Source organism: Littorina saxatilis, linkage group LG7 (assembly GCF_037325665.1).
Source record: "Littorina saxatilis isolate snail1 linkage group LG7, US_GU_Lsax_2.0, whole genome shotgun sequence".
Taxonomy (NCBI): Eukaryota; Metazoa; Mollusca; class Gastropoda; order Littorinimorpha; family Littorinidae; genus Littorina; species Littorina saxatilis.
In genome coordinates, this window is record NC_090251.1 from 11,812,546 (window position 1) to 11,836,603 (window position 24,058).

Here is a 24,058-nt window from a genome sequence, read left to right on the forward strand (position 1 = left end):
ACTATCGAAGGGTGTTTTTTTGTTCAGTGTAGAGTTTATACTGGATCAACGAGGCCGAGAATCGAAATATCACGCGAAAGATGAAAACGTCACACCGGCCGTGCGTAGGGACACGGAACTGCAAAGGAATACACGCAGTCATTCCGGTCGCTGATTTCAGTGCATCGATCTAAGATCACGACTACTCACGGGGGAAAAACAAAGACAGATTTACACACAATCGGCCGGTTCGGCTGTGCTCTATAGTTTTTACCGCCGTCTGATTTTGACCGTCCCGTCACGGCAAACTGTCTCTCGGCTCAGGTATAAACAGCCATGTTTGCCAACGACGGTTTGCCTGAAAGCCAATAAGCTTTTATTCAGCCGAGGTCCACTCGTGCTTGGTTATATTACAATGTCAACAATTTCAGCCGTCAATCGGGGACAGATAGTGAACCAATGAAGGGAGGAATGTGGGCTTGCTAAGTACAAACACACAGCTTATCTGCAAAACGTGTACGAAGGCTGTGTGCTCTTTACTCCAAGCTTTTACTGTTTTAGACTGCTGTGGCAGGCCTTTATCTCACTAACTAACGAAGACTCAAAGATGAATTTGCAATGCAACGATCGAGCGTGAGCACGCATGCTTATTGGGCTCGTCACAGTCGTTCAGCCTCATAATTGCCATTTTAAAGGTTTGTCAGTTTCTCCTGCCCCCCCCCCCCCCCCCCCCCCCGGCCTGGCGGCAACCCCAGCAAGTTGAAGGTAGACTGACACCCTGTAAAGATTCCAGTTTACATTGTCACCGCGTACAATGCACGGGCATGAAGACATTTCTAAAATTTACTCTGACAAACGCAGATCCCTGATCACTTCTATGAATGTATTTTCAAGTTAGGCCCTATTTCATTTTACAGTGCAGTGCCAGCACATTCGGTTACACAAAGGGCAGGCGGTGAGACACTAGTATGCCGACTGTATTGGTTACAACATGCATAGACCTATAGGTCCCTGCAACATTGTAGTGAAATATTTTGGTGTAAGGTGAATGAAGACGATGTTTTCTGTTTGAGATAAAAATGAGTGTAGTCGCGGCCGGTTCCAACAGTTTTTAGTTTCACGGCACTGCCTGTGAGTTTGTCAGTTTCAAGCGTCTCAGTCACACATTCGTCACGTTAAAGTGTGAAACTTAACAGTTTTCTTATCAGTTACTAAGTCTGAATTGCAGTCCTGCTTTATTTCTAGGTTCTTTCGAGCTATAGCAGAAGAGATAACACGAAGATACATAGTTAAAACACACGACGGACACATGAGCTGATACCGGTATTGCGACACACGTGCTTGACACTGGGGGCGTGGCTTATGGTGCAGGTCATTTGCATATCAACCCGGGGAGCTGTTCGATTGGAACAAAAGAACGCATGCGCGGCTTCTATGAGAGCAGAAGATACAAAGTCCGTCTGTTAGAGTAGCAGAAAGTGGCCTAAATAAAATGACTCAGTGTTACCTTTCAAGCTTCGCAGACGCCGACATGGATTCAGTGAAAGGAGCTCCCAATGAAAGTGGGCTTCTTGCCCTGATTGAAAGAACGGGATTCCCAATGGTGCAAGAGAATGGTCAGCGTAAATTTGGCCCGCCACCATCCTGGGAAGGACCAGCACCGCCAAGAGGGTGCGAAATTTTCATTGGAAAAATTCCCAGAGACATCTACGAAGATGAACTTGTGCCTATATTTGAGAAGGTTGGACCCATTTATGAGTTTCGGCTCATGATGGACTTCAGTGGTTCCAACAGAGGATACGCGTTCTGCATGTACACAAACAGAACTGATGCCAAACGAGCCATCAAGGAATTGAACAACTTCGAGGTGAAAAAAGGTCGTCTGCTCGGTGTCTGCAGTTCAGTTGACAACTGTCGACTTTTTGTGGGAGGGATACCCAAAAACAAAAACCGAGAAGATATTCTCACGGAAATGTCGAAAGTCACGGAAGGTGTTGTGGATGTGATTGTGTACCCTAGTGCTGTGGACAAAACCAAGAACCGTGGATTTGCGTTTGTGGAGTACGAAAGTCACAGAGCGGCCGCAATGTCTCGCCGGAAATTGATTCCAGGGCGCATTCAGCTATGGGGCCATCAGATCGCAGTTGACTGGGCAGAGCCAGAGCAAGATGTGGACGAGGACACGATGTTAACAGTAGGCCTTTCTTATTTATTTAATTTTATCAAACAGAAACGGGTCCTTATGGTTTTTCTCCCTAGTTAATCTACGTCTATGATGAATGTTCGTCAACTTCAACTGGAGATCGAGTGTGTATAGACTACAAACTGAGCAATGACATACGCTGGTAGTTTTGCAGCCGTGTTTGTGATATTGACAGCTTTGGGACAGATGTAGAAGCAGAACTTGCGTACACTTGGTGAAATCATCAGATGAATATAGGCCTATCAGTTGGAATTCTGTATCAGTCCTTTTTCAGTCTTCTTTCTTTGAGTTTGATTAAATTTCAAACAAAATCATTATTCCTTGCAATTAGACAAATGCATTTTGCATAGTTGATTTGTAATGATGTAATGTCTTGCAGGTAAAAATTCTGTATGTCCGAAACCTCATGCTCCAAACGACCGAAGAAACCCTGAGAGAGGTATTTTCCAGAGCTGCTGGCGGCCGGGAAATCGACAGGGTTAAAAAGATTAGAGATTATGCCTTTGTGCACTTCCGGGCGCGGGAAGATGCCATAAAGGCAATGAATGTCACAAATGGTAAGTAGACAAGACCATTTTATTGATTTAAAGGTTGGCCTCATTTAATTTTGTAATATCATTTGTACAAACCTTGAACAATACCACATGAGCCAGTAGTGTACTAAACTGTGCACGCTAAGCTTTTACTCTACCATTATCGAAGGGTTGATCGTGGTAGAGTGTGGCCTGTTTTGTGTTATCAGTAAGCAAATATTTGAGCTGCCTGCGCTAATGTCAAGGTGAATTTCGACCTAGTTCTGAAGTGGCTGTAACTGCCGGTCTCGCCGGTTTGGGTAAAACGCACACCTAATGATATCAGGTGACTTGTAAAGATCACAAATCATGCAGCATTGTAATAGTCATGTGCTAACTTGTTTTAAGCTGACCCATCAAAACATTTATTTTAAAAATCCTGGCATGTGCCTGTGCTAACACTTTTTGCCATACATGTATGATTTTATGCAAAATTCCACTCACACACTCGCATGCACACACGCAGACACACGCACACGCACACACACACATACACACACACACACACACACACACACATTGTTCAAGTTTACATGTAAAGCTGTTCAGGAAACTTTACATGTAATATGTCTTTTTTAAATGCATACATTTTTCAGGACTTGTGGGTTTTCATTTCATAACCTTCAAAGGCAACAGATTATTTTTCTTCTAATTTTTAAAATACATGTGTTCATAATGATAAATATACTTTTTGAGTACAAGGATTGCCTGCAAAGTGTGATGTTATGGTGGTGTAAATTCACCCCTCAGGAGAACAGAGACATCAATCTCAGAGTTTGGGTCTTCGTCAGTTCACGTTTGTTTGCTTGATTGCAAATGTTTTAAAATATTTTTTATTACATTCCATTAACATCCTAAACTAAACAATAGGAGTCAAATATGTCTTTTGACACAGACTTACAGGAAATAAATGTATACATAAAATGATAAATAAAGTATACAAAATTAAATAAAATAAATAAATAAATGAATAGAAGGCATCTTGGGCCAAGGTGCATGAGAGTTACCAACCGGGTGGGAGACAGCTGCAGTGTTAGATTGGTTGATAATTTAGATTTGTTGTAATTTCAACGAATCAGACCTAGTGGTTTGTTCTCTTCCGCTTGGGTGACACCCACTTTCGGTTCGTGTACCTCAGCCATGAAGACCTGGTAAGGCCAAAAAAAAAAATTTGTCTGTTTCTGGTAACATGGCTAAAAAAAATAGGGTCGGTAGGTCGGAATTTTTTTTATTTTTTTATTTTTTTATTTTTTTTTTAAACCCCAAATGTAGACCAATAAAACTAACTTTAAAAATCGCGCAAAGAGACTGGATTCACTATACATAGAGACAAGACACTCAACACATTTACAAATCGTCAGCGGACTTTCGTTTTCACACGTTTTTGTTGTTCATTTTCTCACCCTGTCCTTTACCACCAAAAAAAAATTTAAAAATTTGAGTTTGGAAAAAAAAAGTTTAGGGTCGGCGCCGAAATTTAGGGTCGGTCGGGTGACCAGAAACAGACAATTTTTTTTTTTTGGCCTAAGGTGGATACACCAACGCTCAATCAGTGGTTGGAGTTTTTCTATTATTTCTTGTCATAGCCTAACAAGACTTGTGTCATGTGGTGCAGGAACCACCATAGAGGGATCCCAAGTGGAAGTGGTGCTGGCCAAACCTGTGGACAAGAATGACCTGCGTCTAGCAAAGGCAAGAGGATTTCAGGTAGAGCATGCAGTACATGTACCACACTTTTCCTTTTATCCTTTTTTGTTTCTTTTGATACTTTGGAAGATAAGATGACAGGTTTTTCATGTTAAAGGCTGACATAGTCCTATTTAATTAGGTTAATTACTTCCAGGGCTTTTCCCATCGTTGCGGGGATGTATAAATTAAGCTTCCTGCAAAGTTTTAGGTTTGAAGTCCTTACCAATTACGAGAAATGATTAATTCTTTATTGCATTGTTTAGCAACAGTTCTCCAGGACTTGGGCTATTTTTAGACCGTTGACGTCACTTCGTGACGTTTCGTAAACCAAAGATGGCGTTTGAGACTGTTCTGTTTACATTTGACACTATCAACACCACTTTGCAATACTGAAATAATTTGTTCTGTGTTCGAAAGCTACAGCCAATCGTTATTATATCCCCTTAGGTACAGTTTTATAACATTATTGGCACATGTAAACAATATGAATTAATTAATGAACGCTACGAGTATGGCAGCCTTTAAAAGACCCAGACCCCAAAACAGAGGAAAACAGTTTTAAACCAATGCCAATTTGTTTAAAAAAAATTTCGTCTGAGTCCGAGTTCTGGGTTTGAGCCTAATTGTCACCATAAAAAAGCTATGTCATCTAATCTTCCAGTAGAGGCTATGGAATTGTATAAATATTATATAAAGCAAGGCGCCATATTGCACATAGTCATAAAGTGTAACCTCAGGGATGGGTTTAGTAACATGCCATGGGTTATACACATCTGAAAATGACCTATAAGTATAAGAATACTCAGCGATTCACAGGGCGCATCAAAATACTGAACCACTGCTCCACCATATGCCCCATGAAATGTTTCTGTTCTGTATTTTGTTACTAACACTACCACAGACACACACAAACACGCACAGGTACTTTATGTTAACACAATACAGTGGCAAATCCAATGCTCAGAATGCACGATTAGAATTTGGTTGAGGGGGTCAAATGACCATAACTCTTTTTCTCCCAGGCGGCTGAACCTACGAACCTCGATGAAAACCATGTGGCCAACTTGGTAGTGGCTTTTATTTTGATATTATGGGACCTCCTGAATCCAAAAATAAAGAAACCTGTATTAGAATTGACCAATGTCTACAATAGATGTCAACACATACACTGTGCATGTTACAGAGCTATGAAGCTGGAAGTGAGCACTATGATCAGCCGTTTCATTTACCTGTGAGTGACAGAGTGATACCTCCATAGAAGATTGTATCAAAGTGACTGGCTTGGTCCAGCCGATCAAACTAACGCACTGCCCCATTATAACCTTCTGTGTAAATGACGCATGTTACACAAACAACTGACATGTATACATGTACTGAGTAAGAAGAAGGATTTAAGCATGCGATTGTGTTTCAAATCGACTGGCCCAGGCCAGGTACATAAATTTGAGTTGTTCTTCGCTAATGGTGACTGCGGTGGGTGACATCAAGTAAAATCAATTTTTTAAATTACGGGGAATGATGGTGACAAAATAAGATAATTACTGCATTCTACTGATGTAGCAGTATCAACAAAATCACCATGAAGGAAAATAATATGACAGAAGTAGCACTTATTCCTGCTTGTTTTCGTTTTTTATTCACAAAATGGCGGCCAAAACGTGGAATGACAGACCCCTGCCATGTTCACAACACATTTCAAACCGACAGCTGCTCTAGAAAGGATAACTGTTATCATTCAACGATAACTTATACTTGGATTAAACTGCACAAAATCTTATTTGGACAACTGACCCTCTCCTGCTCGCGTGCTGCGTCCGATAAAAAACTGGTAACCTTCGAATGCGCGGCGTCACAAATCCGATCCACTGAAGAAAGACAATTTGCCGGCCTGAGCGCCAGGAAGGCAAACACACATTTTTATTTTCAAATCATGGCATCATTATCGATAGATGAAGATATTTGGTCGCGTGAATATACATCCGTGTACCTCGCAACGGTGACTTTCGTATCTGCCGTCACAAATGTTCGCCAGGTTACCCCGATTTTCATTTCTTCGCTCGCGCAGTTGAGCATGGATTGTTCTCGTGCGGCCTCAGTCCGGAAGACGGCAGGGTAAACACACAAATAGTGATGATGTCCCGAGCTTTGTGTACTACATAGAAAAGTTTGCGTACGGCAAAATTGATGACGTGTCACAGAAGCGAGGTAACTCTGTTCGCAGGTTACTTTCACGCGAAATGTCTCTGTGCCACCGCGGTTTCGTCCTGAAAATCAACCGTATCGCATTGATTTTGCGAAAACTGAAAGTGCAGGTAAGTTGCACAAGTTTCCTTAATGCTTACTTCGTAAAATTATTGATGTTAAAGTTGATAGTATGGTTATTTTAGAGCACAGGACTTAAAAATTATCGGGAGCTATGCAGCGACCGGCCATTCTCGAATGGTTTCATTCGTACGCAGGTGACCACAGATAATAGTTCTGCGAAGTTTAGGTGGCACTCTTCGCTGTTTTTTGGCAATACAGTTGCAGAACTGTTTGTGTTGGTATTGTCTCCTTTATAACATTCATTTGTAGCATAATTTGATTGATTGCACCAGTACAGCGTAATACATGCACAAGTATTGGCAATTTGGTGTCGCGTGATTTGCAGGTTACCTCTTTCTGTTTTGATACATTTGAGCAGTAGTTTGCATTTGATTCTAATAATCTGTAGGTATTCCAAGTTACACCCTTTTAAACAATCACTGACCAAAATATCCCTGCCCTGCTGTAGGCAGTTGTGTTGCCACAAAAAGATCAAACTACAAGGTAACCTGCAAACGGTGTCACAAAATTACTGAACCTAACAACACTAAACTGTACATCAAAAATTCTTCAATACATGACAAACTAACAGCAAACACTCTGTTTTCATGGAGTTTACTCAAATTGTTTCACAGAATTAGTTTATAGATATGCTGTGTAAATTTGGTGTCACAAAGTACTGCAGGTTACTCCATTGTGACCCCCACCAGTCAGTCTGCTTTTTTGTCCAAACCATAAAAGTTCCTGACATTTTCTTTTTAGACTCAAATAATACAAGGGCTCCACTTGACAGGAATAGTATTTTCCAGGTTGTAGCTGCATTTTGAAAATTTCAGTAAGTTTCCACTGTTTGGTCACCAATAGCAAAGAACAACTCATTTACAAGCTCCTATGGTTATCTACTGGTATTTTCATCTTATAGAACATTAATGTTGCAGATGTCTGTTTGAAGTGTGGTGTAAATAAGTCTAGATTGTTTATATTCCAGGTATAAATTCTGGCATTTTCAAAGCTTCAGAGATCATTTTTAAGATCCCCAGATAGCATGAGTTTGCATTTGTTCTTGAGACCTCAGCTTGCATGAGTTGGCCTGATTTTTTCTGAACAAATTTCAGTGGGGGTGGTAGATGGACATTTCAGGCTATTAAAAAAAAATGATTTGGATTAAGTTTTGTGATCTCATGCCTGAATTATGCGTGTCAGATGGACCATGGTATGGATGGGGGCAGCCAATAGGAGGGATGTTCAAACAAAGTGCATGCTCTGTGTGTGTAATTGTTGTTTTTAACCTCTTCGTAGGATGCAGGGGATAATGTAGGAATGAAACTTCTGGAGGCGCTGGCAATGCAGAAAGCTTTGGTACTCCTTTAGGCCTAAAAAAAAAATAGGTGTGGTTACGGTAACCCGACCTACCCTATTTTTAAGGGCTGACCCTATAACTTTTTATTATATTTGTAAATAAAACCCCCAAAAAAACCAAGAAAACGAGTGCAGAAAACGCAATGAAAGCGAAACCGCCCGAGTCGCACACTTATTTCCCTGTCAAGTAGGTTTAATTTGTACACATTAGAAAAAAAAGTTTAAAAAAAAAAAGTGATTGCCTACCTTCCTACCCTATTTTTTTGGGCTATGTTACCGTAACCACACCTATTTTTTTTTTTTTTGCCTTATGTTTCAAGTTCACAATTCAAAGATTTGTTCTTCATTTGTTTGTTTTTAATTTTTATAGACGTTGCTCAGAAATGTTATGGGCTGTATTAATTTCTTGAAGGCAAGGCATGTTCAACTTGAACTTGCCTATTGTTTTTACCATTGGCATTCTGCATATGACACTATTGCAGCCTCGTTCATACCATGTTTGTTAGGACTGTCAGTTTTCGATGGTTTACAGTTTTTGTGAGAATTATTTTTCTTCTTTTTTTCTGCAATACTTTATTGCTCTCTGTTAGTGTTGGATCTAGTTTCCTTCTAGGTATTCTTATCACATGTTGGTTCTTTGAAGTGTGTATTTCCATTTTATTTATTGTGCATGAGAATTTAGAGTTGTGTTTTTTGTGTGTTTTTTTTAGACTTTGGTGATTGTGTGAGTGCATGTTACACTTTCATAGTTTTAATGATCAGTATGAGTATGACTGTGCCAAGATAAAGCAAGATGATTGTTGTGCCAGCAGAAGCTGATTCTAACATTCTGAATAGTGTTTGGATGTAATATGATACAGTACTGAGTATTACCTGTTTGACATACACCAAAAGTTAAACATTTTGTAAAGAAAGACAAGGAGTAAAACAGAAAGCATTGCATTTTGAAGATCTTTTATTGAAGCAAATTGAGACTTTAAAATTCTTAGAGTATCGTTAATACAGATTTGTCTATGGATCTGTATCTTATGCTGTAAATAAGGTGGTAAAAAAAATGTTGGGCTGGGGTAGATATGATGAATTGCTATTGTTGAAACCAAAACTTGTGTCATTTAAAAAAAAAAAGTTATTTATTTGTTTTTTTAATTTTTATATTTTTCTTCCAGGTGTATGGCTACGAAGGTTATGAGGGGCCAGCAACAACACCATTTGCATCTCAGGCACCGTGGCCGATTATTCCACAGGCTGGGAGGTACAACACTGACATGTAAGGAAGATTTCAAAAGAGCTCAAGTTGTGCTGTAAATATCATAATCATTGCTTTTGCAAGTGTTGAAACTATAGTCCAGATATTATCATCCAATGTACCTCCTGCCTTATTGTGATGTGTGTGGGGGGGGAGATGGGTGTCGCATGCGTGAATTCGTGAATTTTGTTAACTTTTTCTGCTGACTAAGAAAAAGCTTCTGACTAAGAAAAAGCTTTTTATTTTTTTTCTGCGTTCCCAGAAAAGATGCATTTTGAGTTTGACCACATACAATCATTTTGCCTCCAGGGGTATGCAGCGAGGCGGACTTGCATTACGAGGTATGATGAGGGGCAGAGGTCGCGGAGCAGCAGGGTCGCGCGGAGCTGGGGGGTCAAGGTTGTACATGCCAAACAGCAGAGGAACAGGATTCCGTCGACACCCAGCGGTGGTGAGAAGCGTGCCTCAATTTTGTTTTATTTTGAGTTGTGTTACAGTTTCAACTAACACTTTCAAAAATTGTTGATTAACAGATTGTGTGAGTAGCTTTTTGGTTTTGCATGTTGAAAAAAGTTTCTCATAATGTTTTGTTATATTTTTCTTCATAATTTTACTTGTATGTTAGCTTTAATATTGTTCAAATTGCTGGCATGAAAGAGGAGACAATACTGTTAGATTTTCAAGAATATTTGTAAACAACCTTTTCATTAGCTGCTTATTTTGTCATAGAACAAACAGAAATTTTAAGAGTTATAAAAGAAAAGGTATGGTAGTGGGGTAGGGGGCTGACTGAACAAGTATAGCTGTACTGTGGAACCCGCTTTTTACAACCCCAAAGAACCTGAGAAAATCAGGTCTTACTTTGGAGGGAGATTTTTAAAACGGTGGTAAATTTACAGATACAGTGGAACTCTCCCTTTTAAGAAAATCAATTTTCAAAAAAGGAGGATTCTTAAAATGAAGGTTAATAATATTGCTCTCCCTTTTAAGAAAATCATGTCTCAAAAAAGGAGGATTCTTAAAATGGAGGTTAATTTACAGAGACTGAACAGAAAATCTGAAAAATGAAGGTCTTTAGAGGTAGAATTTACTAAAAAGTCTTAAAAGGGGGATTCCACTGTATTTTGAACAGAACATCTCAAAAGACAAGGCCTTGAAAGGGGGATTCCACTGTATTTTGAACAGAAAATCTGAATAGACAAGGCCTTGAAAGGGGGAAGTCTTACATTGGGGAAGGGGGGGGGGGGGGGGGTGGTGTAAAAGGATGTTCCGTAACACCCATGAAAGTGAGGGTGTGCACTGTCAAAGGGATGTTTGTTTTGTGCGTCTCAGGGTCGACTGTTTGATGTGGTTCCTGGCATGGACTTGATTCCTACTAACCCTATCACACTTAAACCACAATCCATCAAATCCCCCGCCCAGGTACGGAAAGAAATAATAACAAGCAATCTCTGTGTCTTGTATTGCCTATATATGCTAAAGTGTGTATCTCTTCCTAGTCAAACTCAGGTAGTTGACTTTCTGCTTGTCATTACAGACTTTGCTGGCTCGGTAGCAAATCAAATGTTGGTCGTTTCTTGGAAGCAATGTAAAGCATGCTAATAATACAAGGATTTGCAAACGGGATAGCGTAGGAAAGAGAACTTTTCAATAGAAACATGTGATTGTGTATCCTTACTATTGAATAGTTACAGGTCAGTAAGGTACATACAAGATGACCGGCACGGTTGGCCTAGTGGTAAGGCGTCCGCCCCGTGATCGGGAGGTCGTGGGTTCGAACCCCGGCCGGGTCATACCTAAGACTTTAAAATTGGCAATCTAGTGGCTGCTTCGCCTGGCGTCTGGCATTATGGGGTTAGTGCTAGGACTGGTTGGTCCGGTGTCAGAATAATGTGACTGGGTGAGACATGAAGCCTGTGCTGCGACTTCTGTCTTGTGTGTGGCGCACGTTATATGTCAAAGCAGCACCGCCCTGATATGGCCCTTCGTGGTCGGCTGGGCGTTAAGCAAACAAAACAAACAAACAAAACTACATACAAGATAAGATATGTATAAATGCAGAAGGACATGCTGAAGATGAAACACACAGAACACTTTCTCTCTGTGTATTATGGCTCTGTTAGTTTCCTGAGGAAATACAATGCCCTGCAGCTGTGAGAACTGGAGATTGTCAGATATTGTTATTGGTACTGTCTTTAGCACAATATTTTGTTTTGGCTTGTATTTTTACTAATTGCTGCGTGTCTGATTAAATTTTATGTAAACTTCTGCCTCCCATGTAATATTGCTTCAAATCTTTTTGTTTGATTTACAACGCAACCGTTTTTCTTTGGGTTACAATGATCCTCTTGCTGAGTATATTACCATGATTGGATGACTTAATGGCTTTGTAGGAGAACGCATAATACTTAATAGATATCATCCTTTCCCTGTATTAGGCCTAAAAAAAAAATAGGTGTGGTTACGGTAAGCCGACCTACCCTATTTTTAAGGGCCGATCCTATAACTTTTTATTACATTTGTCAAAAAAAAAAAAAAAAAAAAAACTATCATCTCACCATCTCAGATCTACCCAGGCTTAAAAGTTACATGCTTTGGTTATTGTTTTTTAACCCTACAACCAATATGCTCAACCGGAACTGCAGGCTTACATGGGACAAGACCATCCCTCCACTTTGATTCATACCATCGACAGCCTGGCAGCTTTGACATGTGCAGAGAGGGAATTTTGTGATCAATTTATATTGCAGATTAACTCTGTTGTCAGAAATGAAATAAATTCATCATAAATGTGCACCACACACAACAAGCATCCAGGCCATTGGCATTTTGGTATGTGTCCAAAGTGGAGGGATGTAAAACACTTGACAGATCTGTGATGGTAAGCCCAGTCCTGTACATGGGAATGGCTGTACTGTTAAGATAGGTTTTGCTTTCTTTCATTTCTACTAACTGTTAGTGTGCTGCATGTCTGCTAATATTCTTGAAAAGCTAAGGCCCCCCCAAAAATAGTCTGTTTACGGTAACCCGACCGACCCTATTTTTTTCGCGCGACCCTAGACTTTTTTTTGGCATTTGGGGGGGGAAAAAAAGCAAAATAACGTAAAATATGGGTTTTTTGGAGAAAAAAAAGGAAAAAAAAATCCCGACCTACCGACCCTATTTTTTTGGCCTATGTTACCGTAAACAGACCTATTTTTTTTGGCCTAACTATGTTTAATATTTTAGTAGAACCTGCAATGTATATAACTGTGGACCCCCTTAGTTGAAGACTAAATAATTTGTGTTGGCTTTTTTTTTGTTTTTTAGCCAAGTCACTTACTTTCTTCGTATTCATGTATTTGTTAGTTCTCTTTAGTTTGGATGAGGTTTTTGAGTGCTCATGATCGTCGCGATATAACCTTCGTGGTTGAAAACGACGTTAAACACCAAATAAAGAAAGAAAGAAAGTGCTCATGAGTGATGATACATCGACAGGTATTTTAGGATAGCAAAAGATTCAAATGGACAAAGTCACAAAAGCTTGTCTCAAAAAAGGAGGATTCTTAAAATGTTTTTATTGTCAAATTAAATCGGATAATGAGAGGGAAGGTCAAACCATTAAAAGTCTTAGAGAGGGTTGTGCAGTTCAGGATGTCTATTGAATATAGATCAATACGTCCTTTTGAATTGTCAAGCTTCATCACATATTCTGCTGTTTGAACCTGTGCTTGTTTGCTGCTGTTTGTTTTCAGTTTTTTTGGTATAAGTCCCTTGATTTGTTCGTGTTAAGGACTTTGTTGGTGGTGTTGTTTTCTGGTAGTTTAGTAGAATTTACTTTTTTAGAATTTACTTCTTGTATTTTACTTGCCAGGTTGCTGCTGTGTAAGTGGATATGTGGATTTCTGTGTCATTCATGGAAGCAATTTTTCATTCCTGTGTCTTTCCCCCCTCCCGCTCCCCCCCCCTCCCATCACCACTCCAGCCTCACCCCATTTTGAAAGTAAATTCCTCTGTAATTTATGAAATTAACAAACCATACAATAGTATAACATGTAGTACGTTTTTCTGTTGTTTAAGCTGCTTCTGTTGCTTGATCAGTCACATTTTTGTTTTAAATTGTTCACGATAGCTTGTACATGTAGCTGTAGTGATGATAATTGATATGACTTTTTAAGTCTTGATTGATGACTTCATGTGAATCGGTTCAGGCACTGAACATAGTCTTACACACTCTGTGTTTAAGACATGATCTTCTCTGTAGGTTCTTGAGGACTTCTGCCAGAAGAATGGACTGGGCAGTCCTGTGTACCAGCTTCATTCCACCATGCAGCGAGGTCACACCGGCCAGGAGGAGTTTCAGCTGTTTCTCTTCAAGGTAGAACCCAACAGTAGTTGTTGCAGTCCAAATACATACCGACGTCATCATGGAATTTTGGTGTAACTCATTTTGGACAGCTTTTAAGCAGAAGGCCAAAACTGATTATTTTGTCTTATGAAAACAGATAGATCTACACTTTCATGTCAATGCTCCATATATTTCTAACAGATAGACCTGCACTTTGATGTGAACGCTCAACCTATATTAGTAACAGATAGATCTGCACTTTGATGTGAACTCGCAACTTATATTTGTAACAGATAGATCTGCACTTTTACATTTGAATGCTCAACATACACTAACAGAGCGATTTGCACTGTCAACGCTCAAATTATATTTGTAACATATAGATCTTCACTTTTATATGAACACTCAAACTACATTTGCAACGCCCTGCTTGTGCCTTGACAGGTAACTACCTAAGCCCTGATAACACTAACAGATAGATTTGCCCTTGTTTTTTAACGTTCAAGATACGTGATAGATCTGCAATTTGATGTGAACACTCAAGCTATATTAGTAACGCCCTGCTTGTGCCTTGACAGGTAACCATCCAAGCCTTGATAACACTAACAGAGATATTTGTAACAGATAGATCTACACTTTGATGTGAAAGCTCAACCTATATTTGTAACAGATAGATCTACACTTTGATGTGAAAGCTCAACCTATATTTGTAACAGATAGATCTACACTTTGATGTGAAAGCTCAACCTATATTTGTAACAGATAGATCTACACTTTGATGTGAAAGCTCAACCTATATTTGTAACAGATAGATCTACACTTTGATGTGAAAGCTCAACCTGTATTTGAAATGCCCTGCTTGTACTTTGACAGGTGTCCATCCCAGCCCTGATGACACAAAACGCTGGACCGTTTCAACCAGACAAGCTGTGCAGGACGGTGGATGAAGCGAAGATCTACGCTGCGGAGTACACCCTTCTGCAACTGGGCGTTCCCATCGAGAGTGAGTAGACTGTAGAGGGTGTTGTAAAAGGTTGAACTGACCACAATTAGATCTGCCTGTGTCCTTAGTAAAATTATGATACCAGAGGCAGTAAAATTATGATACCAGAGGCAGACAGCTAATAGTGCAGGTTCCCGCAGTGGGGCACTGCGGTTATGAAATTAAAGGCCCCTCCTGTTTTTGGAACCGCAGGAGCTTTCTAGTTTGCTGTTAGGTAGATTTTTGGTTCCTCTTTCCTGTCATGCTCTCTTTTTCTTCATGAATTCTTTTCTTTTTTCTGCCTTCTTGCTCATTCACCGGTATTTTTTCCAAAAATCTCTTCTCTTGCCGCTTGTCTCGCGATTCATGTATAGTTTAATCTGTTAGTGTTCTGATGTAAGTCCAGCAGTAGATAGGTTAAGCCTATTTTAACATACTGGAAACTGGTAATCTTCCAGTAGGTATTAATTTAGTTTTACTAAAGCCTGCTGGGACACAAGTAATGGGTTAGTGCATTTGTAAACAGGAATCGCTTGACAAGTGGCCCCCTTCATCCCCCCCTTCCTCGTCCTGATATGGCTCTGCGTAGTCGGCTGGACGTTAAGCAACAAATAAACAAAACAAAAAGCTAATAGTGCAGGTGCTGATAACACCTCACCAGACACACACAGACATGGGTATAAATGCAACTCTTTTTCCACTTGGAGGAAGAAAGAATGGACTTTGCATGTTTTTTTGTTTTTTTCTTGAATTGCATTTGCAAAGAAAAGCTTTCAGTGAGTGTGCAGTTGTGCAGTGTTGACATGTCAGACATGTGGCTGCCATGGTTTTCTTTCAGCTGAATTTAGCATTATCATTGGTGTTTTCATTTATTTTGTTCCCTGTATACGCTGCACAAACCATAATGCTGGATTATTTCTTGCCAAATAGTCTTCAGTGGTTGTTGAAAATGCAAAGTTGTAGAGTTATGCTGAAAATGTGCTTTTGACAATGCTTTGCTTGTCGTAGTATGCTAGATTATTAATTTTTGCTATCATTTTTTTTTTTGTGGTGTGTTTTCAACACATGTATCTTTTTTGTCGTTGCTTTATTGTTTGCTTGCACTGGCACTTTTTTCTTTTTTCCACTGACTAAAGGCTTAGCTATTTTGTACCCCTTCCCTATTGCTGTCTAGCTGTTTTGATGCATTATTGATAGGTAGGTTGGGAATCTTAATTAGTATTTAATATTCTTGCATTAAAAAGCCATGACGTGATAAGCTGAAATGATATGAATGCAGTGAATTTAAAAGTTCACATGAAGTTTTCAACAAGAAGATTTTCATAGCAATCCCCCCCCCCCCCCCAAACCCCCCCCCCCCAAACCCCCCCCCCTTTCCCCCTCCCATGTCAGTAAGTCCTTTGGCTGACAGTTGATAAGGAACTGTAACAGGGTTGGCCAAATCGTCCGCCCATTCGCCAGGGGCAAGTAAAAAATCCACCGGGCCAATAGAAACCGCCTAGTGGCACCTCTCCCGGTTGGCCAATGAAAATTCTGGTCAAATGCGACCCTTTTGGTTGTAATATTAGGTTTTAAAGCCAAATAAACACTGCAGATCAACTGTGGTATGTACCGGGCCAGCCAAATTTCTGGCAGGCGAGTTAAAATTTTCAGATTTGGCCATCCCTGTGTAACAAAATGCTGAATATTGGAATTTCTGTGCTAATAAATGCTATCATGAATTGACTCATATCAGTAATGCAACCCCAGTGATGATGACTCGAAACAGCTAGTCCCAGCACACTTTATGAACTCTTTTGCCTATGGTATTTGGGTGTGGGTTTTTTTCGCAACAGAAACTTGCTTTGCCTGTTCAGCCCTATAGCCTTCGCCATCCTTCTCTCTCTGTCTGTCTGTAGGTTCGGAAGTGTCACAAACGGCACCGCAGCAGACCACCAACCCTTCTGCTGCCGCTGTTGCTGCGGCTGCTGCCAGCGCTTATCCGCAGGGTCGGCAGTTAGCTCCGCCCACTTACGCCAGCACGCCTCGCGATTTGTACATGCCTGTAGTCACCACTGCTTCCTATGTCATGGCGGGGAATGTAATGCCCAGTAAGCAGCTTCTTTTGTATCTTTTCTTAGCACTCTACGCCTCATCTTTCTCCTGTTGAGCTTTTTTGCTGACTTTGAGTACTACTGTGGAACCCCCCTTTTGAGCCTTCCTCCCTCTCAAGACCTTGCTTTTTCACATTGTCTCTTCATAACCTCTATAAATTTACCTCTATTTTAAGACTTCCTACTTTTTAAGACCTGATTTTCTCCGATTTTTTAAGGTTTTACTCTTAAAAGGGGGGTTCCACTGTAAAGTAGCACTCTATGCCTCGTTCTGTGTTGTGCTTTTTCCGCTGTCTTTCTGTTTTTAAGTACTGTTCAAAGCATTGTGTGTGAGCCCGTGTGATCTTTCATGTTTCTGGTTAATTTTTATTTTACAGTTGAACTCTGAATTCTAAGTGCTTAGATTAACCTGAAAGAGCTCTGCTTTGCTGGGGGGGGGGGGGGGGGGGCTGTGTGGGAGGGGTTGGATGGAAAAGGAATAGAAGGTTTATGAATTTGTGGTGCAACAAAACTAAATTGGATTGTGTTAAACTATGAACCACGACAAAGCAGCATGGATGGTACTGGTACATGTACTTGGAAAAATCAGTTACAAAATATTTTTGCTTCAGTGCTTTCTGTTTCTGTTTTTCTCAGATTTTTGGCTCACGTAAGTGTAGCCTATGCGATGGTAAACTCTGTCTGTCTGTGCGTGTGTGTGTGTGTGTGTGTGATAGAAACTTTAACATTTGAAGACGTCACATTATGGTGTAAGAGGGTTAGACGTCACGCGAAGGAATTACTGAAAGTCTCGGTCATTGTTATTTTGAGCGGGCCGAGACTAGTTGGCAGTCGTGTCCCTGTAAGTAGGCTACACATGCAGACAGACAGATCTAGATCTAGTGTCTCGCTTTCTTGCACAGTGTCACCTATGCTTACTGTGAGTGTGTGTGTGTGTGTGTGTGTGTGTGTGTGTGTGTGTGTGTGTGATGGAGTGATTGAGTTTGTGTTACTGTTTGTCGATTTCTTACGTGAGCCTTGAAGGCTTCGCCTCTTGTTTTTAGAGGTCCTGAAAGGTGGGGTTCAACAATATTACTATAAGCCTTGCTGTGGACAAAGGTTTGTTTGTTTGTTCGTTCATGGGCTGAAACTCCCACGGCTTTTACGTGTATGACCGTTTTTACCCCGCCATTTAGGCAGCCATACGCCGCTTTCGGGGGAGAACAAAGGTTTCAACAGCATCAATTTAACTGTGATACATTTCATAAAAGTATTCTTATTTTTGGGATGTAATGTGTGGTGCATATTCATTCAAGTCCCACATAGCCAAATACGTTGAAGGGACCGTAAAAACCAAGAACCATTCTAAACCACCACGGTTTCAACAGCACCAATTACCTGTGATACATTTCATAGAAGACGTACAGTGGAACCCCCAATTTAAGACTCCCTCCTTTATAATTTTAAGACCCTGTTTTCTCAGACTTTCTGTTCATAACCTCTGTAAAATTACCCCCATTTTAAATTTAAGACTCCCTCCTTTTTGAAACCCGATTTTCTCAGATTTGTGGAGATCTTAAAAGGGGGGTTTCACTGTATCATACCTAAGACTTTAAAATTGGCAATCCTAGTGGCTGCTCCGCCTGGCGTCTGGCATTATGGGGTTAGTGCTAGGACTGGTTGGTCCGGTGTCAGAATAATGTGACTGGGTGAGACATGAAGCCTGTGCTGCGACTTCTGTCTTGTGTGTGGCGCACGTTAAATGTCAAAGCAGCACCGCCCTGATATGGCCCTTCGTGGTCGGCTGGGCGTTAAGCAAACAAACAAACAAACAAATTTTTGGGGGTATGCAATGTGTGGTGCATACTCATTCAAGTCCTGCATAGACAAATAGGTTGAAGTTGCGTTAAAAACTAAGAACCATGAACCATTCAAAACCACCACGGTTTCAACAGCATCGATTACCTGTGGTACATAAGACCTATCCTGTTTTGGGGTATATGTGGTGCACACTCATTCAAGTCCCGCATAGCCAAATAGGTTGAAGGGACCGTGAAAACCAACAACTATTTAAAACCACCACGGTTTTCACGATCAGTCTTGTTGATGCTTTGTTGTCTGTCATATTGTTTAAGTTCAGCTGTCCTTGTACAGTGCAACCCCCCTTTTAAGACCAGGGATCGCGTTTACGCACGATTTTTGCGTATTTGACGCATTTTAAAAGTCGCTGACGTGTTTTTTTCGCCGCGCCGCGTAAGCCATACGCAAAAATATTGTAACTTTTTCTTGTCTTCACGCAGCGCTTTTGCTCTGACTTAATAATCACCCGATCCTGAAACTGACTATAGGGCTCGAGAAGTGACGACACACATGAAATCTGCGCGTCAAAACTAAAGTCCGTTTCTTTTTGCATCGAAGTATCGCAAACGAACGTAACGAGGGTATTACCAGATAATGTCTTGTCGGATAATGAAACAGAGATTAGCTGCTCTCCCATCTCGCGCTTCCAAAAGGCGGAAAGTGTGTCTAGTCGTATTAGAGCGGGAAACAAACTCGCAAGGCCCGAAGGTTGGAGACAGCAGGGGTGTTATTCGACAGGCGTGCGCGGAGTTCGACAGGAAAACTCGCCGTATTTAGGTAAGGAGTGTCTTTAAGTCTTTCGTGCGTGTTTTGTTTGTGTCTGTATGTGTTTTCGTAGTACGCAAAAATATTGGTCCGTGACGCGTTTTTTTCGTTTCGTTGCGTATGACTTACGCGTTTTTTTAAAAAGCTAGCGCGATCCCTGAGACCTCCACAAATCTGAAAAAATCGGGTCTTAAAAAGGAGGGATCAGTCTTAAAATGGGGGTACTTTTACAGATGTTGTGAACAGAATTCTAATTCTGAGCAAACAAGGTCTTAAAAAAAAGGGGGGGGTCTTAAAAGGGGGGTTCCACTGTTTAAGTTTATGTCCATGTCTTTAGAGGTAAAAGCCAAACTCTCAAAGCTCAAGGTGGTTGAAGTGGAACATTAAAAGTTTACTGCAGTGTGCAACAGACCTTTTATCTCTGCTCTGAGTCAGAGGGGTGTGGTTTCAGTGGTTCCTGGGTGCGCCATTAGCACTTTTATTGTTTTATGGCATGTACTTGGGGGAACAACTTGTCTGTCTAGCTGCCAATCAGAGATTTGATTCTGCAAAATGTTAGTGATTTGTGTCATGTCTTGTTTGCTGCTTGTGTGTGTGTGTGTGTGTGTGTGTGTGTGTGTGTTTGGAGGGGGGGTGTTTCTGTTTCTTTTTACAGTCTCTTCTTCCTTCTGCTTGTCTGTCTTCAGTTAAAATATATGAAGCATAAATAATAATGATTGCTTTTGCACCCTAAGAACGTTTTGACCTTTAAATGTCTTGTCTCTGTGCTTCTCCTTTGGTGTACGATCTACGCTTTTCCCCTGCATAATCCTCTGTAGACTTAAATAGCTTGTTTTATAAGCGATTTTGGCTCTCACTTTATGCTACATACTTTGTTAAGTTGTGTACGTTGCTTTCACTTGTGCATTATAATCTGCTTTGCACCCGGAATCTTAAGAAGTCGTGTGTCTGGTATATGTACTTCTTTGGGCTATTTCCAGAAATATTCCAGTGCAAGTGCACATAGTACAGTGGAACCCCCCTTTAAAGACCTCCAAATATGGGCAAAATCAGGTCTTAACAAGTCGCGTAAGGCGAAAATACAATATTTAGTCAAGTAGCTGCCATTTTTCAGCAAGACCGTATACTCGTAGCATCGTCAGTCCACCGCTCATGGCAAAGGCAGTGAAATTGACAAGAAGAGCGGGGTAGTAGTTGCGCTAAGAAGGATAGCACGCTTTTCTGTACCTCACTTTGTTTTAACTTTCTGAGCGTGTTTTTAATCCAAACATATCATATCTATATGTTTTTGGAATCAGGAACCGACAAGGAATAAGATGAAAGTGTTTTTAAATTGATTTGGACAATTTAATTTTGATAATAATTTTTATATATTTAATTTTCAGAGCTTGTTTTTAATCCGAATATAACATATTTATATGTTTTTGGAATCAGCAAATGATGAAGAATAAGATGAACGTAAATTTGGATCGTTTTATAAATTTTTATTTTTTTTTACAATTTTCCGATTTTTAATGACCAAAGTCATTAATTAATTTTTAAGCCACCAAGCTGAAATGCAATACCGAAGTCCGGGCTTCGTCGAAGATTACTTGACCAAAATTTCAACCAATTTGGTTGAAAAATGAGGGCGTGACAGTGCCGCCTCAACTTTCACGAAAAGCCGGATATGACGTCATCAAAGACATTTATCAAAAAAATGAAAAAAAACGTTCGGGGATATCAATCCCAGGAACTCTCATGTAAAATTTCATGAAGATCGGTCCAGTAGTTTGGTCTGAATCGCTCTACACACACACACAGACAGACAGAGAGACAGACAGACAGACACACACACACACACACACACACACACACACACACACACACACACACACACACACACATACACCACGACCCTCGTCTCGATTCCCCCCTCTACGTTAAAATATTTAGTCAAAACTTGACTTAATATAAAAAGGAGGAGTCTTAAATTGGGGGTAATTTACAGAGGAATTGTGAACAGAAAATTTGAAAAGGCATGGTCTTAACATTAATAAAAAGGAGGAAGTCTTAAATTGGGGGGTCTTATAAGGGGGGTTCCACTGTACTGAAAGAAGTGTAATAAACATTTTGAGATTCATTCAGTGTGACAGAAAACTTCACATGGGGCTATACAGTGGAACCCCACTTTGAAGACCTCAACAAATGGGCAAAATCAGATCTTAAAAAGGAGGAGTCTTAAAACGGGGGTCATTTACAGAGATTATGAACAGAAAGTCGAAGAAAACATGGTCGTAAAAAGGGGGGTTGGGTCTTAAAGTGTAGGCTCCACTGTAGCTATGAGTAATATTTTTTGCGGATTAGAAATGAAAGTTATACATGTCCTTTTTCTCGATCTCAAAGATGCGCACTCACCGTCACTGTTACAAAGCGCTTCACAAGGCAAAGAAGCAGCCAAAAATAAGAAAAGTTAGGTCATTGGAATGTTAAAATTTGTCAAATCAAGGTCTTTTTTTGTCAAAAACTCAACTCTCCAATCACTAAACTTTCCTGTTTTTTTATTCTGTATTTTTGAACTTCAGCAGTTTATCTGCTTTTGGATTCAAGCAGCAGTCACATTAGATTCCAGCAGCAGTCACGTTAGATTCAAGCAGCAGTCACGTTAGATTCAAGCAGCAGTCACGTTAGATTCAAGCAGCAGTCACGTTAGATTCAAGCAGCAGTCACGTTAGATTCAAGCAGCAGTCACGTTAGATTCAAGCAGCAGTCATGTTAGATTCAAGCAGCAGTCACGTTAGATTCCAGCAGCAGTCACGTTAGATTCTCATGTCCTTTGTGCACTGTCATAGTTGATTAATTACTCAATGATGGCTACGGATTCAAGCAGCAATCACGTTAGATTCTACCCCCCGCGGGTTAGGGGGAGTCCCATATTGGTTGGGACCAGAAAGAATTTACCCGATGCTAACCAGCATCCAGTTCTGTTTCTCCTTTTACCCTTGTTAAGTGTTTCTTGTATAGAATATAGTCAATATTTGTAAAGATTTTAGTCAAGCAGTATGTAAGAAATGTTACGTCCTTTGTACTGGAAACTTGCATTCTCCCAGTAAGGTCATATATTGTACTACGTACGTTGCAAGCCCCTGGATCAATTTTTTTGATTAGTGCTTTTGTGAACAAGAAACAATTAACAAGTGGCTCTATCCCATCTCCCCCCTTTCCCCTATCCCATCTCCCCCCTTCCCCCGTCGCGATATAACCTTGAATGGTTGAAAACGACGCTAAACACCAAATAAAGAAAGAAAGAAAGAACGTTAGATTCTCATATCCTTTGTGCACTGTCATAGTTGATTAATTACTCAATGATGGCTGCGGATTCAAGCAGCAGTCACGTTAGATTCTCATATCCTTTGTGCACTGTCATAGTTGATTAATTACTCAATGATGGCTGCGGATTCAAGCAGCAGTCACGTTAGATTCTCATATCCTTTGTGCACTGTCATAGTTGATTAATTACTCAATGATGGCTGCGGATGAATTTCTAGTGATAATAACTTATGTGGGAGACCAAGTTTGCCACGGTCAGACTTATAAGTTTTGCCTCGCTGATAAACCTAGCTGTTGTTGTTCGTGTGTTAAGATTACACAAATTCACTGCTGTGTTTGGGATTGACTGGTAGTGCTCATGGGATATGTGTGCAGTCATTGATTTCTTGGGAATCTGAGAATGTTAAAATGTGGATTGCTGTTTGGACGATTTAGCTTTGGATTTAGATCGGGGAACGGATTAGAAACAAACCTCTGACATAATTTTTTGTGTTTGTTTGTCTGTCTCTGTGTCCAGTTTTGTTAGGATTATTTGACTGATTCATGTTGCGTGTGCTGAATTGATTATCAACTGCAATGTTCTTCCTTTGAAAACCTACCCCTTATCATCTTCTGCAGGCTTCTTTAGTCTTCACTAAACTACAACAAATTGAGCTTCTGTCATTAACTGTGAAGTAAAGAAAAGCTGCAGGCACTTTTAGTGGGGTTTAATATTTAATTTTAATTTTTGTTAAAATTTTTTTTTATTGAAGAGTGAAGTGTTAAACTTGAGGCAGGGAGGGAATTACAAGCACACGCACACATGCGCGCGCGCACACATACGCGCGCGCACACACACACACACACACACACACACACACACACACACACAGTATTATTAATCCTTAACCCCTTCTAGTTTAAATACACAGAAAAATACTGTCTCCTCCCCCCCCCCACACACACACACACTCTCCCTCTCTCTACCTCTCTCTCTCGACCCCCTCTCTCTCTCCCTCTGTCTCTTCCTCTCTCTCCCCCCTCGATCTCTCTCTCTCTTCCTATCTCTCCCCCTCTCTCTCTCCACCCTCTCTCTCTCTCTCTCTCTCTCTCTCTCTCTCTCTCTCTCTCTCTCTCTCTCTCTCCAGCAAGCACAGAAAGGCTCCCCAGCACACAACAGTACTGTTCCCTATGTCAGTCTGGGTGTGTGTAATGTACATGTGTGTCCACCCTGTTTGCTTAAAGGCCTTAACCAACAAAAAAAAATAGGTCTGTTTACCGTAACATAGGGTGAAAAAATAGGGTCGGTAGGTCAGGATTTTTTTTTCTTTTTTTTTTTCTCCAAAAAACCATATTTTTACGTTATTTTTTTTTTCTTTTTTTTTTTTTTCTTTCCCCAAATGCCAAAAAAA

The 24,058-nt window shown here is 40.4% G+C and overlaps 1 protein-coding gene across 4 annotated transcripts in view; it reads left to right on the forward strand.

Moving 5' to 3' along the window:
- Positions 1–1,456: 1,456 nt before the first annotated feature.
- The window catches only part of LOC138970687 (APOBEC1 complementation factor-like), a 34,792-nt gene continuing 12,190 nt past the window's right edge, over positions 1,457–24,058 (forward strand). Inside the window, exons 1-10 of one of the 4 annotated variants that reach the window (XM_070343161.1) lie at positions 1,457–2,173; positions 2,562–2,739; positions 4,370–4,461; positions 5,627–5,674; positions 9,273–9,373; positions 9,662–9,803; positions 10,685–10,774; positions 13,596–13,709; positions 14,553–14,682; positions 16,560–16,751. In XM_070343161.1, the coding sequence (XP_070199262.1) occupies positions 1,472–2,173; positions 2,562–2,739; positions 4,370–4,461; positions 5,627–5,674; positions 9,273–9,373; positions 9,662–9,803; positions 10,685–10,774; positions 13,596–13,709; positions 14,553–14,682; positions 16,560–16,751 (1,789 nt within the window). In that variant the 5' untranslated portion in view covers positions 1,457–1,471. The remainder of the gene's footprint in view (positions 2,174–2,561; positions 2,740–4,369; positions 4,462–5,626; positions 5,675–9,272; positions 9,374–9,661; positions 9,804–10,684; positions 10,775–13,595; positions 13,710–14,552; positions 14,683–16,559; positions 16,752–24,058) is intronic. The other 3 variants (XM_070343164.1, XM_070343163.1, XM_070343162.1) reach the window with 3 other exon arrangements.